The 23,319-nt window shown below is 43.7% G+C and overlaps 1 protein-coding gene across 2 annotated transcripts in view; it reads right to left on the bottom strand.

The window, feature by feature from the left end:
• The window catches only part of frmd4a (FERM domain containing 4A), a 96,381-nt gene that overhangs the window by 69,656 nt on the left and 3,406 nt on the right, over positions 1 to 23,319 (bottom strand). The window contains exon 1 of one of the 2 annotated variants that reach the window (XM_030096864.1): positions 9,666 to 10,213. The exons of the other annotated variant lie outside the window; for it this stretch is intronic. Within the exon in view, the coding sequence (XP_029952724.1) occupies positions 9,666 to 9,698 (33 nt within the window). The 5' untranslated portion in view covers positions 9,699 to 10,213. Of the gene's footprint in view, positions 1 to 9,665; positions 10,214 to 23,319 lie in introns of those variants that run through there. 2 annotated transcript variants of the gene reach the window in all.

The raw sequence follows: 23,319 nt of genomic DNA on the forward strand, positions 1-23,319 counted from the left end.
ACGAACGGCGAACGCTGGCCCAACGACTCAGGCAGATTGTCTTTGTTAGCGTGCGGAGAAGGAAGGGGAGGAGCGCCCCCCGGGCTTCGGGGACAGAGAGACGTAATTTGAGGAGATCGTCTCCACCTCCTGACATGACTTCAGGCTTGTTGTCATAATTTTGGAAGGGCAAAACGTAAAATCACAGCTTGTGGTTATAGTTTTACATGCGTTGGTCCATATAAAGTAGACTATTAGATACTCGGTTTATGTGTCTGAGTTTCCCATGAGTAATGAAAGGGATCGAAGAAAGATCCAGAGAATCAGTGGTCTCACAAGAAGAAGTGGGGGGGACTGATTCCCTGGGGTCACAGCGAGACAGACCATTCACCTCCTGCCCTCCTCCTGTCTTTGTCCTTGCTGCACCTCTGCTTGCTTTTGACAGACAGGCCTCGCAGGCTCCCAGGTTTCCCTTGAAGCCAAGGTCCCGTCCCTTGATATTGCCCGCTTATTTACATTCTGCTCTCTTTATCGCCATGGGAACACAAGCGCTGTGCAAAAGCAGCCACTAAAAGGAAGCGAAAAAACAAAGAAAAGAGTAGAGGTTGGGCACGGATAAAAAAAATGAAGGGACATCAAAAATTAAGATGGGGGATTTATTGGAGAGGAATCGAGGGGGGGTAAATCCCACGTAATTGCCCCTCCAGTAGACAGCAGGGGTAATGGGATGGCCACTCGGTCACTGACACAACTCATAATTATTAATCAAGCCTTCGCCTTTAACATATGCTTCCCTCTTTCAATCTCCCAGTCACTTGCGGCCCCCCGTTCCCTCCTTCTTGTCATTTTCTCTCATTTGATTTCACCGGGTTTCCTTGCGTTTCGTCTCCTGCAGGCTCATTGTCTCCGTCCGGGACAGCTGGAGGAGTGAGATGGGGTCATTAATTATATACCTAACAGTTTCTTGGTCACTACACACACATTTACTCTTCTCCTTTTCCACCTGGTCCCCTCTGTGAGCACTTGTGCCTTTGTGAAAGTTGCGATGATGAATGAGAGGAGATGTCGAACTCCAGGACCAGACAGCCTGCACTCTCTCTCTCACACACACACACACACACACACACACACACACACAGCAGCAGCAGCAGACTTCTGCTTGTGACAGACAATGGCTCCATACATTAGATGGGACAGAGTAAAAAGAATTGTGGTCCAACCAAAGGTGAAGAGACATACTGTCAAACTCACTCAGCCAATTCGGAGACAGCAACTAATCTAAAACCCATGTTTTCTGAATGCAGGAAGGAATCGGAGTTCACGGAGGAAAACCCAGACGTGCCAAGAGACTCAGCGAGGAAAGGCCGAGGCCAGACTCAAAACAGGGTTTTGTTGTGTAGGCAAGCATGGACACATCAAGGAATCCCATCACACAGCGCCCTCTAGTGGTTAGAGAGTACAGCACCCCTCACAGATGAGAAGATTTGTTGGAGACATGAACAGAATATTACTGCAAACTTCTTGACACTGAACTGAAATAGTAATTTACCAGGACACATTTTTTTTTGTCTCAACAAAAACTGTCTTGGTTTTCAAAGCTGGGGTTGAGGCAACACTATCATCTTGAAGCCACTTTTACTTGTAAAAGTGTATTCTACTTGTCTTGCATTCAAAGACTCAACATCCACCTGCAGCCGCTTTGAAACTTTGATAACAACATTCCACAAAAGATCTGTGAGGTATTGACAAGAGGAAGTCAACCTCATCTTTATTATCTATGTTTTATCACTGAGAGAAAAGCTACTTCCTTGTTTTGTTCAGCTTCTACGCAGGTGTCGACTTGTCTTTGAAGGTGTGTACTATGCAAGAGGAAATTAGCAATCAGCAGCCAATGAAGTTCCTTGGCCACACAAAAGCAAATATTCACTTTTTCAATGTAACTCAGACACTATTGTTGTAGCTTGAGTGTGTGGTTTGTGTGCTGTCTGTTCCTGTGATTGCACACAAACCAAAGCACAAAATCATGAGCCAAAACAGTCTTTCCCTGAGTGCAACACTGTCAGAAAAATAGAGATGCACTGTATATTCAACAACAGATACGCGAGACAACTTCCAAAGATGCACGCACAAACAGAACAGTGCGGTAAATAACAACAGCTGCTGCTGAAAACCAGACACATCCACATACAAACACCTCTAGACATGTATTAATGGCCTAAACTGCAGGCGCAGATGCTCACATCTGCTCAAAATAAAGCACACGCACACATACATGAACAGACAAAAATACACACGGGGGCGAGTTATAAATCTGACACGTGTCACCTTTAATTGTTCTAACAAGCCATAATGAGAGCATCGAGGGTCAGCGAGACACTTAGGATGATGTAAGTATTCCTGGGAGGATTGACGCGCATCAATCTGGCAACCTTGACTTCATATTTGGGTTTAATTCACCGTAATGACAGCTGTCTGCACATGGGAGAAGGGTGGTAATGGGATACCTGGCAAGCACTGCGCAGTTTTCATAGAGACAGAAATTGATTGGCGATGAAAGAGAAGAAATGGCAAGATGAGTCCAATAAAACAAGAGCAGCACTGCCTGTAATTTAGTGGTGAGAAACAGCGAAAACCTTATTATAGACTAAATCTACTCTGAAATGACCCCAATAATTAAGTGCGCACACATACTGGAAGCAATCCAGTGCAGCGGTTTATTGTGGACATCTTCAGGCGCTGCAGTGGTGCGTTTTTCTTATGAAAAGAGCCGACAAGCATTATAAAGGCAGATTCATGAATTTAGTCTGGTGGAACCACAAGTTTACATTACTAGGAAGCTAAAAAAAATTTCTAAAAAATACATTTGCCCAAACCTACTGACCCCTTAAGCTGGATTTTGTCACTATAAACACATTTACTCCACTTTCCATCCATCCATCCATCCATCCATCCATCCATCCATCCATCCATCCAATCAACCCCAGCAGTGATGCTCGCAGGCCGACGAGCCAAGCCAACATTATATTAACAGTTTGATGGAAGCATATGGGACCATATGTCTGAAGCTGTGCACATAGATGTTGTGAGGCATACTAATTGACCAGGGTATAGGCATGTGTTGGTAGTTTTGCACGTTTGTAGCCTTCAAGCAGGAGAGTGTTTGGTGTATTTTGTCTTTTTAGAAGCAGTCATGTATGTAAACTATGAATCACTCATTAGTTTACTAGAGCATAAAAAGAGCTCATTTAAAACTGGCACATGCTATTTGCAAGAATGCCTGAGATCTGAAAAAGAAGAAGGTCGTTTCTGAAGACATTCCGAGGACAAATATGAAGACACATTTCTTCTGAAGATAAAACAAAATTGCTTGAAGATTTGTAAATTGTGTCACTGTGCTCTACAAGGACAAGGGTTATTTCCAGCAGGTTAATGTTACATGGCAAAGTAGCTGCTGGAAGCAGCACTCTCAGAACTTGCAATTTCTATTTGTTATATCCTCTTGCAATTTTGGAATGTTTGATGTCTCTCTGCACTGTTTTCCATGCAGTTACCTCCCTCTGCAGACCTGAAGAGGCTCCATCATGTATGGAGTTTGCAATTTGCTTCTTTTCATCTGTCAGCAATCACGCCATAACTGAGTGCTGCAGCCAGCTTGCAGTAGCCATCAGCATAAAAGCCTGGTCCTTGCAGCTTCATATCGGCTGCTTTTGCCAATTATGCTCAAATGAGCACCCACGCCAGGAGCCAGGAAAGCCACAGCCAGGGACTGAACCTGCGTCTCAGCAGAGGTGGGGGAGTTACTGCAACCTTGAGCTCCAGGCTGCATTCGTAATTGTAATGGAGCCAGTTTCCCTCAGTGCATGTGAGCAGGTCAGAACTGGAACGGTGCAGTTGTCACCGGAGACCGCCGGCAAGCATTAAACGTTGAGTTGTTTTTCCATCGCGTCTGCTGCTGGTGATGTCGACGCGCTCAGCACCTTAGAAGATATCTTCTCAGATACGAACAGAGCCTTTGCCTTTATTCCGTCTTCCTCGTGGAACAAATCACCCCTCTCTCCCCCCTCAGCATCGTGTTGACAGCGGTAAAGTGTTTTTTCAGCCAATGGAATCTGAGGAGAGCTGCTTCTGCCCGTTGCGAGCCGACTCTCTGCTCATGTGAAGGGTCAGAGTTCAGAGCCCAGGGGAAGACATCAGGCAGTGGAGGTAAGATGACTTGAAAGAAGAAATCGAGGCAACGGGTTACAAACGGTGTCTCTCTGGTGAGGGTGAGGTGAAAATGATCGAATAAAGACTGAGAGAAATGCCAGAGTGTATACGACCGGAGAAGATAAGAGAACGGGTAATGAGGTGAGGTAAAGAGAGGAAGTCCTATTTCCTGTGTAGGAGTGTCTGTGTGTATTTGCGTATGCATGGAATGGCCAGCGCTCCGTAGATCTACTGATAGGGTGATGAATGATACCTGTTAAATGCGGGGTCACCCTTTGTAGCAGAGGTGACACCACTAATCCTCTGCTCGTTCATCAAACGTGTCCGCCTTGGTGTGTCTGCGTATGTGCCAGTAATCACCACCATATTCAAATATAGGAATTTATTTTTTATTTTTTCGCAAATGCCATACTGATCCTCTCATGGCTAAAAGCCGTAAATGAAACAGTCTCTTGAGACAATCTATTCGATACAATTACCCAGATAGAGTCAATACACATAATAGGGACGGCTGGAGGCACTTTAATTTAAACTGCATGGTTTTAACACCGACACACAAAAACGAATGCATTAATTGAAGTATGGCGGAACAATGAAATTTCCATTACGACTGCTTTGTGTCTCGCAGTGTGTTGTACCCATCTATGTGAACACTAATTTTCCCCTCCCATCTTCCAATTGGCTTTCTTGGAAAATTATTTGAAAATGCCTGTAGACTGATAGCAGCCAACGAAGCGGAAAATCTGCACCCTGTGTTTCCATGACAACACATAACATTAAGTGAATCACTGGTTTGCTTCTCTGATTGTTCAATTGCGCTCTGATTGATCTCATCATTTGGGCCTCTTCAAGGGGACAAGAGCGCGTTTGACATGCTTGACACAGCAGGGCACGGACACACACACACACATACACACACACACATGCACGCAGACTGATGTGGACATGGTCGGAGATGGCGAACAGCCAACAGGCCACATCTTCAAACAGAGGAAAGTGGAGATGTGCCGCAGAGAGAAAAGGCTTCAAACAGGGAACAGTGGGAGGGTCTCTCTCTGTACATGGCAACCCACTGATCCCATCTTATACTGTAAAGTAACAGTTCAGCCTCTATTTATCTTTCTCTGCCTCACGAAGCTGTTACAGATGGGACGAGATTGCGTCACAGGGGGAGTGCAGTTAAAGTCTAGAATAGTATTTTCTTTGTACGAAGGCAGGAAGTAAAGAAAAAAATGAATAACTTGCTTTGTGATATATTGACCATTTGAAGTTTCCATTCACCGAATTTAATAAGCTGCATTAGTATAGATAAAAACTTTTTTTTTCTTTGTAAAATATCTATTTTAAATTGAACAGGAAAGGTATTGTCAAACATCACAGTAAGTGATAATGTGGAGCCGAAAATCTATCATTGTGGCTCTAATTGAGACTATCCTTGACAGTGCACTTGGTGGGCCAAGATGACAGCTGGGATATGTGGCCCTTCATTGACTGATCGTGTGTGTGTGTGTGTGTGTGTGTGTGTGTGTGTGTGTGTGTGTGTGTGTGTGTGCCCCATGTGGTTCCAGCGACCAGACAACCCTCAGCTGCTTACTTTGGCCTTTAAATGCTGCCAGCTAACCTGCTGTGCACTGAGAAACTGGTGGTGTGTGTGTGTGTGTGTGTGTGTGTGTGTGTGTGTGTGTGTCCATGTATCTGAGCAGACCGACAAAGGCAAACCCACCTTGTGTGGCAGGCCTAAGCCCCCCCCAGCTCTGCCTTTCCTTTCTAATTATTCTCATCCACACGTCTAGCCTGTGGCCGGGGGTCTGGCTGCCTCTTTTGGCCACTTTGTTCTTTTCCCCAAATCAGCCAGGTCTGTAATTCTTGTGACGGCCACCTGCCTGCAAATGAACACGGGATGGGGAAGGATTTGGGTTCATCTTTGATAAGAGAAAATAGTTGGAATCTCGCATGTATAGACGACGGATGCGCCGCAGCGATATTGTACCAGCGCAGAACAGGAAGTGTGAACTGCACGTTAAATTGGCCATTTTTTAATAGAATAAACAGAGTAAATATATGAATGTGGGTGACTGTGCATCTATGGCCAAGCCCTTGGCCATTTCTGTAATGGCTCCATCTGTCATGGGCAGCTGGACACACACACACACACACACACACACACACACACACACACACACACACACACACACCCACACCCCCCCTCCCAACACACTCACACCAACAAACATAACCGGTAGGCGAAAGAGGACAAGACGCTGTACCGAAAGAGAGAGTGAGTGGACAGATAAACCGGGAATGAGCAGAGGAGCGTCTGACCGGACTGATGAAGCTTTGACAGGGTTAATCTCCTGGTAACTACTCCTCATTGATCTACTAACAAACAGGAGGAGCTCATTAGAGAGAAGATACACACAAAAAAACACACTTCTGATGTGTAAATAAAATATGCAATATCAAAACAAACATGTTTTCAAGAAAAAAATATTTTGAAGTTGAGCTCCTTGTTCTACTGACCTATATACATATATTAGAAAAGAAAAATATGAGGGTTACACCAATTTTAAGCTTGGTCGTTCATTAGTGGACCCAGGGATGTCTCATTGACTGACTCTCACCATCACACAGGAAAAAATGCCGTCTGGCAATTGCAGCCAAGAGAATTTGGAATTTTCTTGAGTAAATATCAACTGTATTAAACTCATGTAGAATATAGACCAGTACAGACAATGCAGGGGGAGTGAAGTTTATGGACAAAGAGGAGAAAATGAGGCTCCATTTTCATATTCCCCTCAGGATTATTTTGCTCACTCCATGCACTTCGTGTCTGTGTGTTGACCTGTTTTTCAGTTGGATGTAACTATACAACGGCAGCAGACGCCCAGCTCACTGATGCTTATTTTACTTCATTTTTGTGCTTCAGTGCCCATTACTGTCATCCTGAATAAAGAAACACAGGGCAGAAGATACAAAGTGCAGGGAAAGAAAAAGTGAAATAGAGAAATAAAGGGAAGAAAAGGGAGCTTTGAGGAGATGTGAGTACAACTCTATCAAAGTCCACTAGACAGCCCATACAGCCATTTCAGTCCTTTTTTTTTCCAATTTGGTGAGCTGAGGATTAGAAGTGGTGCAGCTTTTACAGGCTACCGATGATCCGTGTCTCTTATTTTGGTGAAGGTCACCTTTTGTCAGTCCCTGATGCAACATGCCCCACAGAAAGACCAGAAGAAAGAGATTCCTTCGGCAGCAGATAAAGCGTACAGAGCTGGTTAAAAGCCACTAATCAGACCATTCAACTACTTTATGATCATTTCATTCTCTTCTCTTTCTATTATTCACTTTGGTTTCACTCATTGGTTGTAAGAGGATCTCATCAACTTCCAAAAACAGCCTGAACTATAATTGAATGAATGAGTGAATGGAGAATAAAATAACACAGAAGAAAAAGAGAGGAAAGTCAGCGTTATTACATCTACTGTCCTGCTGGGAAATATAGGTAATAAACCTGGGACAAGACCAAAAAAAAAAAAAAAAACCATCAAATATTTAGTTTTTGGCAGATAACCTTCTTTTATCTCCAAGTGTGAGAGAAAGTGTATTAAAGCAACAAGATGTGGTGTCCGCGGCGAAGACTCCCAATCTAATTCATCATGCTGCGATTCAGAAAGCTGCTGAAGTGACTTTGATGCCAAAACTGCAACACGCAGATCAACTGTGGGGCATGTGACGCTCAATGTGTCTGATGAAGATAAATGCAAAAAGTCGTTCCGTGATTGAAAACGATTCCCACAAGCTTTCGGGGAAAAGCTGGCCAGGGTGACAGACAGCACAGATAGACTTGATTCCTCGCCATATCTTTGAAGCCAAGTCTATCTCCAAAACAGCCCGCTAACACTCCTCTTTGGATTTGATCGTGGGCAGATCTGCAAATACAAATTGCGGCGGCTCCCCATTAGCTGCCACCGGCGTGACAAGGGCAGACAGAGGGGAGGACAGGTGGCCGGACAAATGGAGCAAAGAGGTAGGAAGGAAGGAGTCGCACACACCCACGGGTCGAATCCAAAAAGAAGTCTGGATGGAAAAAAAAAAAAAAATGGCACACAGACCAAAATAAAGTGAATAAGGAGGGTGACTTGTAAAGATGAGGGAGTAGTGGTGAGCAGACGGGAGTACTCATGTGTGACGACGCCATCAGGTCATCCCAGCAGCTTAAACCTTTCAGCATCCTCGAGCTGAGGTTTGTGTGGGAGGCATCCTGTGGTTTCCAGCTAAACCTGGACGTTGGAATACAATCAAACTGGCCGTATATGTAAATTTTCACGTGCATAGTTCGTGGAAAGCGCATCGAGAAATTTATATTTGGATATACAGGACAGTGCCAGTGGTGATAAAATAAGAAGGGGGATGGGAGGGATGCAAGAAAATAGTCAGGCAGCTAAATCATTTCTGTCCTCTTGTGGGGAGAGAGAAAGAGAGAGAAGCAGACTGAAGGAAAAGAAGGAGTAGAGACCAAAGGGATATTATTTTAAGGTGAAAATGTGACATTCAACTGGTGCTGCTGTGTTTTCATCCAGATCCTGCGGATATACTGTGAGTTCTATCAGAAAGCAGCCATAAAATCACTCCTCTCTTTCAAGGGAATGCAATAACTCCTTTATAAATATTAATAACACATTGCAGTTCTCATATCACATACAATAACTATTCCTCACCTCATACATACACCCACAAACTCTCACTATAATTTCTGTGAAAAAAAAAAAACATCCAGGAAAACCTGACTTCTATAAAAACCCTCCCCAGAAGGGAACCACCTCTCAGAGTCAATTATTGTTCACACAGTTGTGCTCGGTGTCAAACAAATATCCTAGTGTGCTCTAAAGTATTGCACAAATCCCTCACACAGCCAGAAAACACACATATAATTTACTTCTTTTCAGTGATTTACACACAGTGACTGTCAAACAGCTGTGGAGCGCAGCGCACAAACGACAAAGACCCACGCAGGACAGAGGCATTAGTATCTGACACAGAAGGTCGTGTCTTACAGGAACAATGGTGAATTGCCATTTTCAGACATTCATTCAATTCACTTCACAAACTGAAGACAGTTCCTTCCTTGCACCTCTTTCTCTTTCCTGAATCAAAAGGCTTGTACCGGACAGAGATGGGCACCGCTGTGAAACACTGTGTCATTCTTTCAAGTCAAACAGTTGTTAATCAGAGCAAACACACACACACTCTGAAATTCAAACTTCAGTCTAGTATTCCAGTTTCCTGCGATGCTTTAACATTATTACACACGGTCAGAGACGTGTCTTGTCTCCCACATTCCTGCACCGCGGTGACGGCAGCACTCACTGATTTACTCCAGCGGTCCTGCGGTTTGCGAGACAGGATTCCTCCCTGTAAAACGCCGTTCTGGTGACGGATACCTGCAGAGGATGGGATGCGCTATGATCCACATGGCAACTCACCCGCGTCCTCATCGGAGACAGCAGTCCCTCCATGGCTGATGCGGTTGGTTCCGGTGGGCTCGGGCCCCCTCGGCTGTGTCAGTGTATTATCCCAGTTCGCAAATAAGATCCCGTTAGAAATGCTGTCTCATCCTCAGAGCGCACATCTCTCTCTACAACACGGCTCCCTACCCACCCGGAGAGCCCGGCGCTCTGACAGGCTCACAGAGAGAGAGTGTGTGAGTCTCTGTGTGTGTGTGTGTGTGTGTGTGTGCAGGCATACAGGCACGCCACACAGCGGGGAGCAGGCGGAGACAGGGCAGCGCCAAACTCCCTGAGCTTCTCCTCCTTCCGCCAACCTGTCAGTTGGTGTGTAATCTTCTCCCACGATGCACTGTGGCTTTAATGTGCAATGTCCATGGAAGGTCTCTCTCTCTCTCCCTCTCCCTCCCTCTCTCTCTCTCTCTCTCTGCCTGTCCCCTTCTCTCTCACTCTCCCTCACTGCCCCCAGCTACATTTGTTCCCTTCAATGTGGCAAATGATTGCAGGTTTCTTTTTTTTTTTTTTTTTTTTCCGTGGTACAGCTCTGCTGGTCTCCCTCTGCTTGCACTCTCATCTCCATCCCTCTCTCGCCTCCCCGCTCTCTCCTTCTGTCCCTTCTCACCCTCTCAGCTCCCCATAATGCTTCTTTGTCGATCCTCCCGCTGACTGTCATCTCCTTGTTCCCGCCCAAGCTGGGGGGGTCAGACAAAATGTACATTTCATTTATAGTGTGTGTGTGTGTGCGTGTATGTGCATGCTTGTGTGTGTGAAAGAGATGGTAGAAGCGACAGAAAAAAGAGAGGGCACTCTCGGGTCTGCTATTGTCCCTCCAGACAATAGTGGCTCTTAATCGCCTAGCAACCTGATCACCGTCTATTCTCTTAATAGACAAGGCATGAGTCACACTCTCATACAACACACAAATACACACAAGCCTCGTCCCTCTTTTCTTCGAACGCTCACGCTCATCCCACGACACCTGCACTGTAACCTCGTGCAGATATTCATGGCGTGTGACGGGTCATCTAACATAATGTGGGCCGAGACGAGAGCGACTGGGTGTCATGTTTTTGGGGACTTCCTGGCTTCCTGCCATTAAAAAAAACACATAGGGGTTGATGGATGAGCTTAAATTAACTTTCGTGCATGTGTCTGAGACTGGTGTGTGTGTGTGTTTGCATTAAGTCAGTGCTACTTCCCCTTAAATGGATGAAAACACGAACAAATCATCACCTCTGCTCTGAGCTGCATCCCGCCGTTGCCGTGGAAACAATGTCCGTTAGGGCAAGAGCACAGAGAAGCAGTGAGACCATTAAAAAAAAAAAAAAAAACCTGAAATAAATAAATAAAATCTGTGCATTCCTGCACCTGCTGCCTTTCTCAGCCTCAGCAGCTGGATGTAAGTACGCGATGAGGAGACAGCGGTGGTTCAGGTTGCTTCCTGCTGACTTTGACAAGCCTTTCGGCCTGGACTGCATGACACCGCGCGAAGCCTCTTCTCTCTGCCTCCCACACTTTCTCTCAATTATTTTTAGCCGGCGTTCCTTCTATTGACCCACATAGGGAGCCAAAAAAGAAAAAAAAGAAAAAATTCAATTAACTAGAAGGTACATTATCCTTGAGGGGCCCTCGACAGATTATGCTATGTCTAACATGTCCTTATCGTGTGCCACAGACGCTTAACGCAAAGCTACACTCCAATACAAATTTCCAATTTTATGACAATTTATTATCATTAAGAAGAATTTCCTCTAATGATCATAAGTGAAAAGAAAAACTGTGCTAAAGTACTGGTGTGCAGAACATTATTGCCAGTCACGATGGAATTACTGGGCAGTAAAGTGGCAATAAACCGAATAAATATATATTATATACATTACCCCTAACTATAGGGCAATCCATTCTACGAAAACACCCCCTTGTCCGTTATATAACACATCTTTTCTTCAGTGTATACTTGTGTGTTTAGATACAATTAAATAACACCATAGATGGTGGCCGATAGCAATGTGATCGATTTGTGCCAAGGAGCTGAAAACGTATGGCGAGCATTAAGCCATCACACAACCATCACAACGATGAAAAAAAAAAAAAAAAAAAGCAGACGGACTGGACCCTGCTGTCACATTTCAGCATTGATCACAGGCTAGCCCAGACACCGCCGAGATTTCAGCACAACAATGTGAGGACATGATCAATAACAGTCAACCTGCAGGTGCCACGGCCACTGAGGACATATACGTCGGTAGTATGTGCTAACGCAGTGAAGCCAGAGACAACATAAAAAGAATGACTATATTTAAAGTCGTATGCTGTAAATGTCACTGACTGAGGAATGAGAAAGTGCAACTTTATTGCATCCTTTGATTGTACATTTGAATTTATGTCAGTTGAAAAGCTCAACGTCTTTGTGTTGGAAGTCTCTAAACTCTCCTGAACCGGTGCAGTATCAGGAAATATGAAAAAAAATGTGCTGATGACTGTTTTATTAGTGGCAAAGTTCATCGACCCAGAAGGTGACATCTGATGCAATATTAACTGCGATCAAGCTAATTAACATCTAATTGAAAAGAGCCGACATGAAAAGGGCACATGGCTGCGCCTGCATTTCTGAGGCATATTTAAAAAGTGGAGATTTCCCCCGAGGAAAACACTGCTTGGTTCAGTTCACTTCAGACAATTTACCACTTCAAATGGAACATCGCCATCAGACCATATGACTGTATCACAGCACATGCTGACACACGCTCACACACACATGCATCAACGACACAGAATAGACACAGACGGATAAAAACGCCCAACGCAGCAGAAACCCTTGATCCTCTCGTGCAGTCATAGTGATGATTTTAAAAATGCTGCGGAGGTGTCTAAAGGGAGGCACCGGGATGAGCTCAGATCTCATTAATCAGCTGACCTCTGTCCCCGGAGTAGTGCTGGACCCACACCGCTCTCCTGAGTGTAAGATTATAAATAAAGCAAGTGCAAATATACCTTTGACAATTCCCAGATGCTCGCATGCTTTTTTGGTGCATTTGTTCCACTTTGTATTTTAGTTACTTCCTCTTTTCTCTTTGAAGATAAATTGCTGCTTGTGCTTGGCTTAAAGCATGTGTTTATGTGAGGGATTATATTTTCAGGCAGAGCTGTAATTTTTTTTGTTTGTTTGTTTGTTTTTTTGGCCAGTACAGGAATATCATTTTGGGGGTGCTTTTCTTCACCAGACTGTATGAGGTTGTGTCTGCCAAGCCACACAGTGACATACAGCACTATATATCACCATCACACATTACTGCTGACAGTGAATGTTAACCTGTCAGCAAATCCCACACACACACACACACACACACACACACACACACACACACAGTCACACACACACCTCGTCCCCGCCCCCAGCCATTCCCAGTCAATATTAAACCTGTACGGACATACCGGACAGAATGGGCGGATGGGATATAGCAGGTGATAAACATTACAATCACAGGACAATGCCACAGAGTGCACCGCACATTGCAATATACTGCATATTGTGCTTCAACCCAGCCTGCTCTCCCTCCCCATCCCCCTCTCCTGCTCCTCAGTCTGGTTCCCGTTGTCCCAGCTGGACCCCAAAATTAATCCCTGGTGAGTTTTTTCCATCACATGGATGTGAGCAGACACACCTCGGTCAGAGTGGATGGGTGATTTATGGCTGTGGTACCTCGCGGTTGTTGGCTTTTATCTTTTCGGCTCTTTTTGTAGTGTGCGGTGACGAAATTTGACTGCAAATATAACATACAAACAAAAGCATTTGCAGAGAGCGAGCGTGTGAGAGTCACATCATGGACAAATGTGAAAATGGTGTGTAATTTTATCTGATTGCTTGTGTTTCTACTGAGAGCTGCAATTACACTGCAAAAAGCAGACGTCCAATGGGCTGAGGTAATTAGCCGCTGCTAAACACACTGCAACTTCACGGGGAAACAAAGGAAATAATTGCAATGATTATCAATTAAACTGCATCACAACAGGAGGAGGAGCATTAGAGGTTCTCCGATTTCTTTTTGAGGCAGTCCAACTTCACGCTTCGACCTGATGTCTTTTTGTCTTTTAATCTGTTGTCCCATCTGTCATCTCTGGCCGTTCCAGCACTGCTGCTTTTATTGCCTGGCACCAGTTGAGGGTTTCATTATTTAGTTTGCTTTTTGATATTCAACAGATTAAAATTTACCTTGGGAATATCGACTTGCAAGTGCATTTTTAAAAACAAACAAACAAGAGCATCCCGGCATGATCACGACAGGTCAGAGCCGAAGGGATAAAGGCGGAAAAGAGGGAAGAAAAGGGGAAAGAAGCAACGTCATATTCATCTTTATTCACTGTGTGTGCCCGGGCGTCTGGTCGGGAAAAAAGAGGGACCCACAAGTCAATGCCTGACCCTGTGACAGCGTTACAGCTAAATCAATGACAGCAGCGAGGGAAGTGCTGCTGACTCTCGCACGGCCGACTGGGACTTCTCAACGCAGACCAACAGCATCGACTCAGGAGGGAGTTGGAGAAACATGATGTGTCCCTGTTAACAATCACTGTCGATACTGTGGGTGGTCCGATGGAAACACCGATAGACTCGAAACCCGCTGCTGCAAGTTCGGATGCAGATCTTATCTTGCGGCATCCACTTTCAAACCAGGAACTGTAATTTATAGTTCATTTAGTTCGAGACTTTGGATGTCAGGGACATTCTCGTTCTTTAACTAAAACCTTTCCTTTCATCATTTCAGTGAAACCCTCTCATCTACAAACGCTGGTAAATTGATATTGGCAGCTCTTTGTGGTAAGTGTCTGTGGGATTAAAGCAGTAATCCAAACAAAATGTCTAATTCAATTAGCCACATTACTGTCATCTAATATTCGGAAAGGTCATTCCTGGTGGACACATTAAGAAAGCTGCTGTACAGTGAATGGGTGAATGGCAAGAACATTTAAGCTGTGATAAAAAAAAAAGGTGATATGTTAGCAAAATTGCGTGACTACCCAAGACATTTCACCACAATCGGTTGCTGCTGTTTGCTGTCAGAGTTGTGGCCAAGGTTGAGATTTACAGTGATATATTGGAGTGTGAAACTACTTCAGTCCATTCCCAGAGCCAGGGGTCCTGGCCATGTTCTAGAGAGCCGGCCTGATTGTTGCCAGAGGGAATTTGTCTGACATCTAATCTAAAGTTCATTAAACAGCAATCCCAGGAAACATGCTGCACATGCACATTGATACGTATACCATCGCACGCATGTGTGTGGACACACACACACACACACACACACACACACACACACACACACACACACACACACACACACACAAACAAACACACACATGCACACACCAGTATTGCACAGAAATTTACATTTGCTGTGAGTGTTTGCCCTCTTTGGTTAGCAGGCTTGGATCTGGTTAAAGGAAGAGAGGGAAAGCCCTCTTCTCCCACACCTCACCACAGCTCAGAGAGAGAGAGAGAGAGAGAGGAGCATCTTATCTCACTCCTGCAGAGAGAGGGAGAATTAAGAGAGGAAAAGATGGATGGGAGCTGGAAATGTGAGCAAGAAAGAGAGTGGGCAAGAGAGGACTGCAATAACAAAAACACAAAGCGAGAGATAAAGGATAGAGAGAGAGAGAGGGGAGAGAGAGAGAGAGAGAGATTATTTCATCAGCTTCCTTTCTGCAAGTTTCATGTGCCACAGGAACAGCCTTTGTTGTCCCACTGACTGTAAAAGTGTCATTCAAGCCGGATACAACCAAAACATCAGACTGACTACCTTTCAGCACATCCCGTAGCAGCTGAGCGGCTTCAGCTACACGTATCTATGGCAACCAGTCAGGACAAACAAAATCACTTCTGAGCGCATGCACATGTGCTAAACATTTCCTCTATTTGAATACATGTGTCATGAAGAAAGCAAATTTATTTTATTCATTGTGAACGGCGGCACGAACACGCTCGATGCTATGAGGTCATTCCAAAATGGTCTCCTAGCAACTGTCGTCAGGGGCAACCAGCATTCTCTGCAGACAGCACACCGAAGCCTCGCCGAGCGAGAGGCAGGGGAGACGTGCGGGGAGTGACAGCGTGGTGGCGAGCTGACCGTGGTTAAATGATGTGTTTGTGCATCTCCGTGCCGTCAACACCGACACAATCTTCACATCCCTGATCCCACATTCATCATCATGTGTCATCACTCGCACAATGGCTCGCGAGAAGCATGTTCCCACTCCGGAGTCACCGGCTTTGTACGTTTAGAGCATGACGATTTTGTCAGTGGGCAAAGACACCCACTGAAAAATGACCTATTTCTAAAAATTCTGACACAAGCTGCACACTCACACACACTCACACACTGCATATCCATGAGCATGGCCAGACTTTCACTGTGACATGAGCCATCCTGACGTGTCAGCCACGAGCATTCACATACTGCCCTCTGCTGAGATACCTTCAGTAAAACATGCAAGTGATTCATAGAAAAACCTTCATGAAGTTAACTGTGTATTATCAAACAGTCTTGTGATTTGTGAGCTGTCAAATCAATTTGCATAATGCCAGCTCAAAGATGAGCTCTGTTAAACCCTCACTGGTTATGAATAATGTAAAAATGCAATGAGGATATGATAGATGATAAAAATCCTCTTTCTCCATATTGATAAGATATGGATTCCCATATCTTTCTAGAATATTAATGTAGACTAACACATTTCTTATTCATCACATCCATGCCTTTGTTGTCTTGTTTGTTTGATACTTGAATTCTTGACAGTCTGTTAGGTCTCAGACGTGTCCGTTGACATGTTCTCAGTTGATTGATGTGAATTATCAGTCAAATTTCCCCTGTTTCAGGATGTGAGAGAAAATATTGAAATTTAAAGCTGAAAGAAGTCAAACACTCATTGTGTGTGTTATTTTCAGGTAAAATCGAGGGTTTTTTTTTCTCCCCCAAACTGTTTTTAAATGAAACAGTTAAACACTAAAAGACAAAAATAAATGACATCATATTGTTATAGAGATTCTATCTAAGCTATCCAGTGAAAAGATTTTGTGGTGCAAAGACTTTAAAGGCATATTCCATCAATGCACATAATAAATGTATGGATTATTGATTTCTTCTGATTGAAAAGTTTTCTTTGCATTTAACCACTAGTGGCAACAGAGCTTCAAAGCAAAGTGATTGCGCTGCAACACAGGTCTTGCCCAAGGACATTTTTGCATAATTTGGAGGAACAGACTGCTATAATACTGTGCAATCTCAACAGATATTCAATTAAAAACAACAACAACAACAACAACAACAACATCACAAACTTAAATATATGGTGCCTTTCCACAACAGATGCAAAATAACTGATAATTGATCATAATCACTTGGTTAATATTCACTGCTGTCTGAACTCACAGATCGAATTACTCAGGTTATAAATGGCTGAGAGGTATGAGCAGTGAGTGACTCTCCATCAGCACATACCCCAAGTTGTAAACGTATTGTGAACTGGTTCTTTCTTTTTCAAGGATAAGTCCACAGAAGATAAGTGACTGATAAAAACTCTGAGCAACAATGACAAATATCCTCAAGGTACTTTAATATAAATGTGAAAATGAAGACAGTCTCTATGACTGCCATATGTTCACACAAAATTATTTGAGATATTTTATTTATTTGCATGTGTGTATTCCTCGATTCGATTCTATTCTGTTCTGTTCTACTGGATGACAAGTGCATTTTCAAAAGTATATAGTGACTTCAAAAATACACTTCATAGGCTGTGTGCATGCTGAACAACATAATACTACGAGACAATTCCTTTTGTTCAATTTCATGATGATCAAAATCAGCAACCTTAAATCAGCAGGGCTCAACAGGAACTAATTACACAGAAGTCAGTACATTTTGAGGTGGACACATGCTGTGTGTGTGTGTGTGTGTGTGTGTGTGTGTGTGTGTGTGTGTGTGTGTGTGTGTGTGTGTGTGTACAGACTCACGTGGTGATGCCATTTACAGCAGCATGCTGGGATGTGGCATTCACTGTTGACCTACAGCTCTCTGACCTACTCAGACCTGCTGGGTCTGCACAACTGAAGACCAGCTGAACAAATAACAAATCACGCTACACTTTCCAGGTATCTCCAGGCAGTCCAGCGGTTCTGCAAAATTCATGGTACATCATTATAACAACAAAACGAGCGTACTTGCTTTGGCAATGGCGAAAGTCGCTGTGAGGATTTCTTTTTGCAGGCTTCATCTCCCTCTAGCGGCAGAAAAAGAAATTGCAGTAAACTGTTTACTGCTGTTCTCGCTGTCCTCCTATATCGTCTTTATTTGGCTTCATGCTGAATTATCTGAAAAGTGTGTGATGGTAAGATCTCAGATACATTTTTCAAATCCTACCCACATCTATGTTTCACACACTTTAAGCACTTTATTGTCAGCTACACAGTAGAAAGGAGACAGTTTTATACCATGCATTTAAGTTCTTACTTTACCTGTCTTTCTCCGCTGCATTTTCATGGTCACCATTGATCTCCATTGTTTCGAGGATGTATTGGTCCACTCCTTATAAATGTATTTACTTGTATGGCTCTGAATACTTGTATGTGCTTGTGCACTCATATGTACGGATGCCGTCATGTTGCGTTGTCTGAAAGGTGATCAATAGCTTAAGATTCACTGATTGATTGAAATATAGCAACAACTATGAGGCGTCCCAGTGCTGATTATGCTGAATATCACTCCTAATGCAATGTATTTCATCCAGCCAGGCTCAGTCTGAACTAAGTGTTGTGTAATTTAAAACATCTAGACCTGGTTGATTGAGAGTCTCCACATATTTTCTAGCAGATTTTGTGCAGAACACTGGAGTGAGAGTTGTTACTAGGACAACCAAGGTTCTTGCTTTGTTTGCACAAGTGAGGGTTTGAAAGAAAAGACAGTGCAAAAGCTGTGCTGATTCAGACACCCCCCTGTTGGTTTAACTTCACATCAGCTGGTCAGGGAAATTATTTTGCTGCAAACATCAATTTTTGAAAAATTAAAAAAAAAACAGCACAAATTCTTAGAGATGCTAACAGGACTCAGAGAACAAAAAAAAATTGCTCAATTTTTTGCTTTACCGCATAGAAACTTCATTTTATTTAAAGTGTTTCCTGTTAGAGACAGGACGCTGGATTGTTCTTCATTCTTCTTCTGTTCATGACAATGGCTTTTATATTGCAAAACATGAATACAGCAGGTAAATAAAGCCCCTGCATTTGTGTCGTAATCTCAGCCAAGCCAGTGTGACATTTTCAGCACATAAACAGACTTGTCAACTCCCACTGTGTCTTCATCTGGAGCAAAAAGGACTTTGGCATAAACACAGAAATGCAAAATATAGCGGTTTTGAGGATGTGCATTTAGTCTTTGAATATGTAGGACAGTAATTTGTAAAGCATCTCCAGAAAAATAAAGTTTAAACATGAAAATAAAATATAATTAAACTAATATTAATTAAAGGCCAATTTTAAAAGATGTTAAATAATCCTGGTGGATCTTTGACTTCTGATGAAGTTTCGTTGGGAGGGCCAGTCAATCTTATTTCATATTTTCTAATTATCATCTCCAGTTGGTTATCTTTAGTGTCAGGAATCATGTGGCACATACACGGTGCAAGTGCAGAGTCATTCACCTGTCAGGTTTCCTCTTGTAAATGCTGCTAACAGGACAGCTCTTCATTATGACGCCGACTTGTTCTGTGTTAACTCTCCATATGGAATCAGCCCCACTGGGACCAGTGTCAAGCAGAGTGTGAAATGTCAGATGTACGCACGTGACAGCACACACACAAATATACATGTCCATGTCCAAGTGAGCGCGCGCACACACACACACACACACACACACACACACACACACACACACACACACTACACACACAAAACGGGGGGAGAAAGTGAACTTGGAAGCAAGCGGAGGTTGGTCTTCCTACTCAGACATCTGTTCAGTCCCAGAGACAGATGGTGAACCAATCAGACCGCCTGGCGCCTCTGCTACTCCCCGCCTCTCGTGCCACCCTGCAGCCCCTCCCCTGAAACCTGCATCCTGGCACACATGACAGGTGGCACCTTGCAAATGTGACACTGGAAAATTATTGATGTATTCACCACATTAAAGCCAGGATGCAGCGCATAAGGAGAAGACCAAAGATGTGCGCCCAAACCAAAACACTTAATCTAATTCATAATAAAATCAAAATGAATGAACTGCCTCCTGTGAGCGTCGACCATCCATAAAAGCATACTTTAGCTCCTGCTGTGATTGATTAACCTGGAATACACTGAGCTTATTTCATCTTGATGCTCCAGTGCCAAGCGCAAAGGTCTCATTTATCTGACCTGAAAGGTTTATTTCCACGGCAGCTTGACCTTCTAAATGGGACAAGCATCAGATAAATGTCAGATGTGGTCCTCGTTGAGGGCAAAATCCTGCGGAACAACCGGAAGATTGTCTCACGCTGCTGCAGGAATTGTATGTAAACGTTCCGTTTGCTCTAAAAACTGTGACCCGCTGCACCACATGGTAGGATGTGTGTGAGAATATGGGAAATGTGAACGTCGGAGGGTGTGTGGGCGAGGAAGAGATCTTCTTTGTTATCCTGCTCTGCAATCAATGAAATGATCAGTGTGGTGCAATGAATGCAATTACACATCTCATCCCACGTTTATCCACAAAATTACTCCCTGCGTCATTTCAGGATTTGCACAATGTACTTTAATGCCATTTAATTTCAGAGCACGTAAAATCACCTGCAGAGGAGGCCGGGACAGAGATGGAGGGCGTCAATAAAGACCGGGAGGAATGCAGAGAGACGGGGTGCGGGGAAGCAGTGACAGAGTGTGATGAACATCTGCCAGGGTGCACATGCTTGTTAACGGCGCCTCCAGTCACCCCTTTCCTCGCGAGCTGCCGATGACCTGGCTCGCAAGCCGGTCGGCCATTACACCCACAACACTTCGCTCAGAAGGCTGCAGCGAACATTAACATGCAGGGGGTGACGCTGCGCGCGCGCGCAAACACCGCAGCACTGCAAACACTTTGCTCGGTCACACCTGAGACCCTCCGGCAGCGACGCTAAGCCACTGGCAACTCGGCTGAAGTCAATTAGAATCCGGGCCCCTTCACCTCTGCAGCTCATCAATACTCCTTAAACAGGCTGCAGTGTAAACAGCCCCCAAGATTTAATGAGATGCTTTACGCTCTCTCCCTCTCACAAATGTACACCCACACAAACACACACCACACCTTATACATTTATGCATGGTGTGAGGTTCAATACAATGGTCCTTGTCTTCTTTTTTTTTTTTTTTTTTTTTTTGTACACAGACTGCAAACCAAAGCTATTCTTTAAAAACAAAATGAATACAGAGAAATAAAAACGTTCAAGAAACATCTATGAGGTATTAATCCCACAAAGATTACAGCCAAATCCACCTTGGAGCATGATTTCTTGATGTAGACAGGTCGATCAATACTGTGATTACGGACAACTTTTGAAGCTGGACGGCCGAGAGTCGAAGCTAAAATCAATTCTAGACCTGTGCTTCGAACATGTGGACTGTACCAAATGGAAACTTTAGTTCATCAGCGGTTTTCTTAAAACCTTTCATGTTTAGTTGCATTTCACATCTCCGGTTCAGACCGATCAGTCTGACAGATCTGTCCTGTACAGATGGTCCTCATTAGAAAGTGGATAACGCTTGCTGCTAAATGAGGTGAGTGGATTTAGCTCAAGACGCATTTTATTAACAAGAGGATTTGATGAAAGGAAAGGGGGGAAAAAAAAGCTGCCTGGAAATATCAACCTTGAGATTGGTAGAAATACATCTAGTGATGTGTGTACTTTCTGAATATATCTTTTAATACGCTAGCCTTCAGCTGAGACAGCGTATCACAAATAGCAGTAATAACATGTCTCATAACAGCTCACTGGATCGGCTTTGCCTTTGGGAATAACTGATATGAGGTTTTCAGCAGACTACTTTGTTTAGTGAAAAACATGGTTGTTACACGTGATGGAAATGTCTTACAAAGAAAAATAAATGTATTCTGCTGTGACACACTATATGAGGTAATTTGTTGCTTCATATGATAGTTTTACATAAACACAGCCTGTCTAACATTGTGTCTGTGTACTTGTTTCTTTTAAATCAATTTAAACCATGACATGTGCAATTTGGAATTCAAATTAGCTTTGAATGTAAAGGTTTACCTCTCTTCAAAATTCAGCAGCATTCTTTTTCTTTTGAAAGAGAAAACAGCAGAATGTGTTCACTGAGCTTTTCATCAGACGTAAAATAAAAGTGTTTCTTTCTCTCCTGCGGCAACTCCAGAGCTTCAGATAGCTGACCTCAGCAGTACTGGCTCCCAACATCAGTCAAGCATGACCGTTCTGCAGGAGGACTGCAGCTTTGTGGAAATGATAAACTGCAGAATGATTACTTTTTGCATCAATATGAAGAAAAATAAATGTCGCTGGATAAAATAAGTTAAAAGAAACTGGAGAGGTAGAAGAAAAGGAGAATAGAGGAAAGATTGTCAGTGAGATGAGGCAAACAAATAGATAAATGTTACTGGTGTACTTAAAAGTACAAACACACAGTTCCATCCACACGGTGGGATATCTGCCTCTCCTCCTCCATTGTTGCGGGGAAGTAATCAATTATCTTAGTATGAGGTCATTCTGCGAACCCTCCCCCACGGCGTTCAGCCCTCCATCCGTTCACTGGCTGCTCTGCTACCTCTGTGTGCACTAAATCAAAAATAGAAACAACAACCCAATTGTGTTTTTGCTGGAGAAGATCCTTCACAAAAAAAACCCCGAATCACTCATGCTTCATTGCTTCAACTTTTTTTGTTTTTAGGGAGAAACTCGTAGCGTGAGGTTAACTGTAACAGCCACGTGCATTTACACAACATAAGCACATCATAGAGCGGTGATTACATTAGTGCTGAATTAGTGCAGCAGTTTGATCACACAGAGTCATTACGCCTCTACCCTCCGTGAGGAGTTAACTGAATGAGAGACACTAATAAGAAACATGGAAGCTGATATGAAGGGCAACAGGACGTCTTTATTTTGGAGTGGACTCTCTTCCAGTGTTCTGTTTTTTTGGCTGAGTCTTTACCTGAATGTCAATAACACCTCCTCCCGAGGCTGTCAGCATGACTCCACACAAGTCAAAGTGTAACCCAGAAACAAACGATACTGTCGACCGTGCCAGATCTGCTCTGTGCAGAAAATAGACAGAAGTAATCTAATGCAGGCTGCTGTAACTCTGAAGAATAAAGAAGCTGTAAGCTGCCCTACTCTTGCTGTATGCAGAACAGATCCCTCCAGCATTATGAAGATAATCCACTTAGCTTCAGTGTGTGTCAAGATACCAATTTATCCTGCTTTCTCTCAGCTCTGCCTGCAGAGCCCAATGTAACTGATAGCAAAATGAATATTGATCAGCTGCACACATTAAAATACACAACCAGTCTGACGAGAGATTCGTAAAATGTAAAAATGTGAGGTATACTGCAGAGCGCTGTGTGCTCCAATTTCCACCAGTCCCATTCCCCTCTCTAAT

Source organism: Salarias fasciatus, chromosome 7 (assembly GCF_902148845.1).
Source record: "Salarias fasciatus chromosome 7, fSalaFa1.1, whole genome shotgun sequence".
NCBI classification, from domain to species: domain Eukaryota; kingdom Metazoa; phylum Chordata; class Actinopteri; order Blenniiformes; family Blenniidae; genus Salarias; species Salarias fasciatus.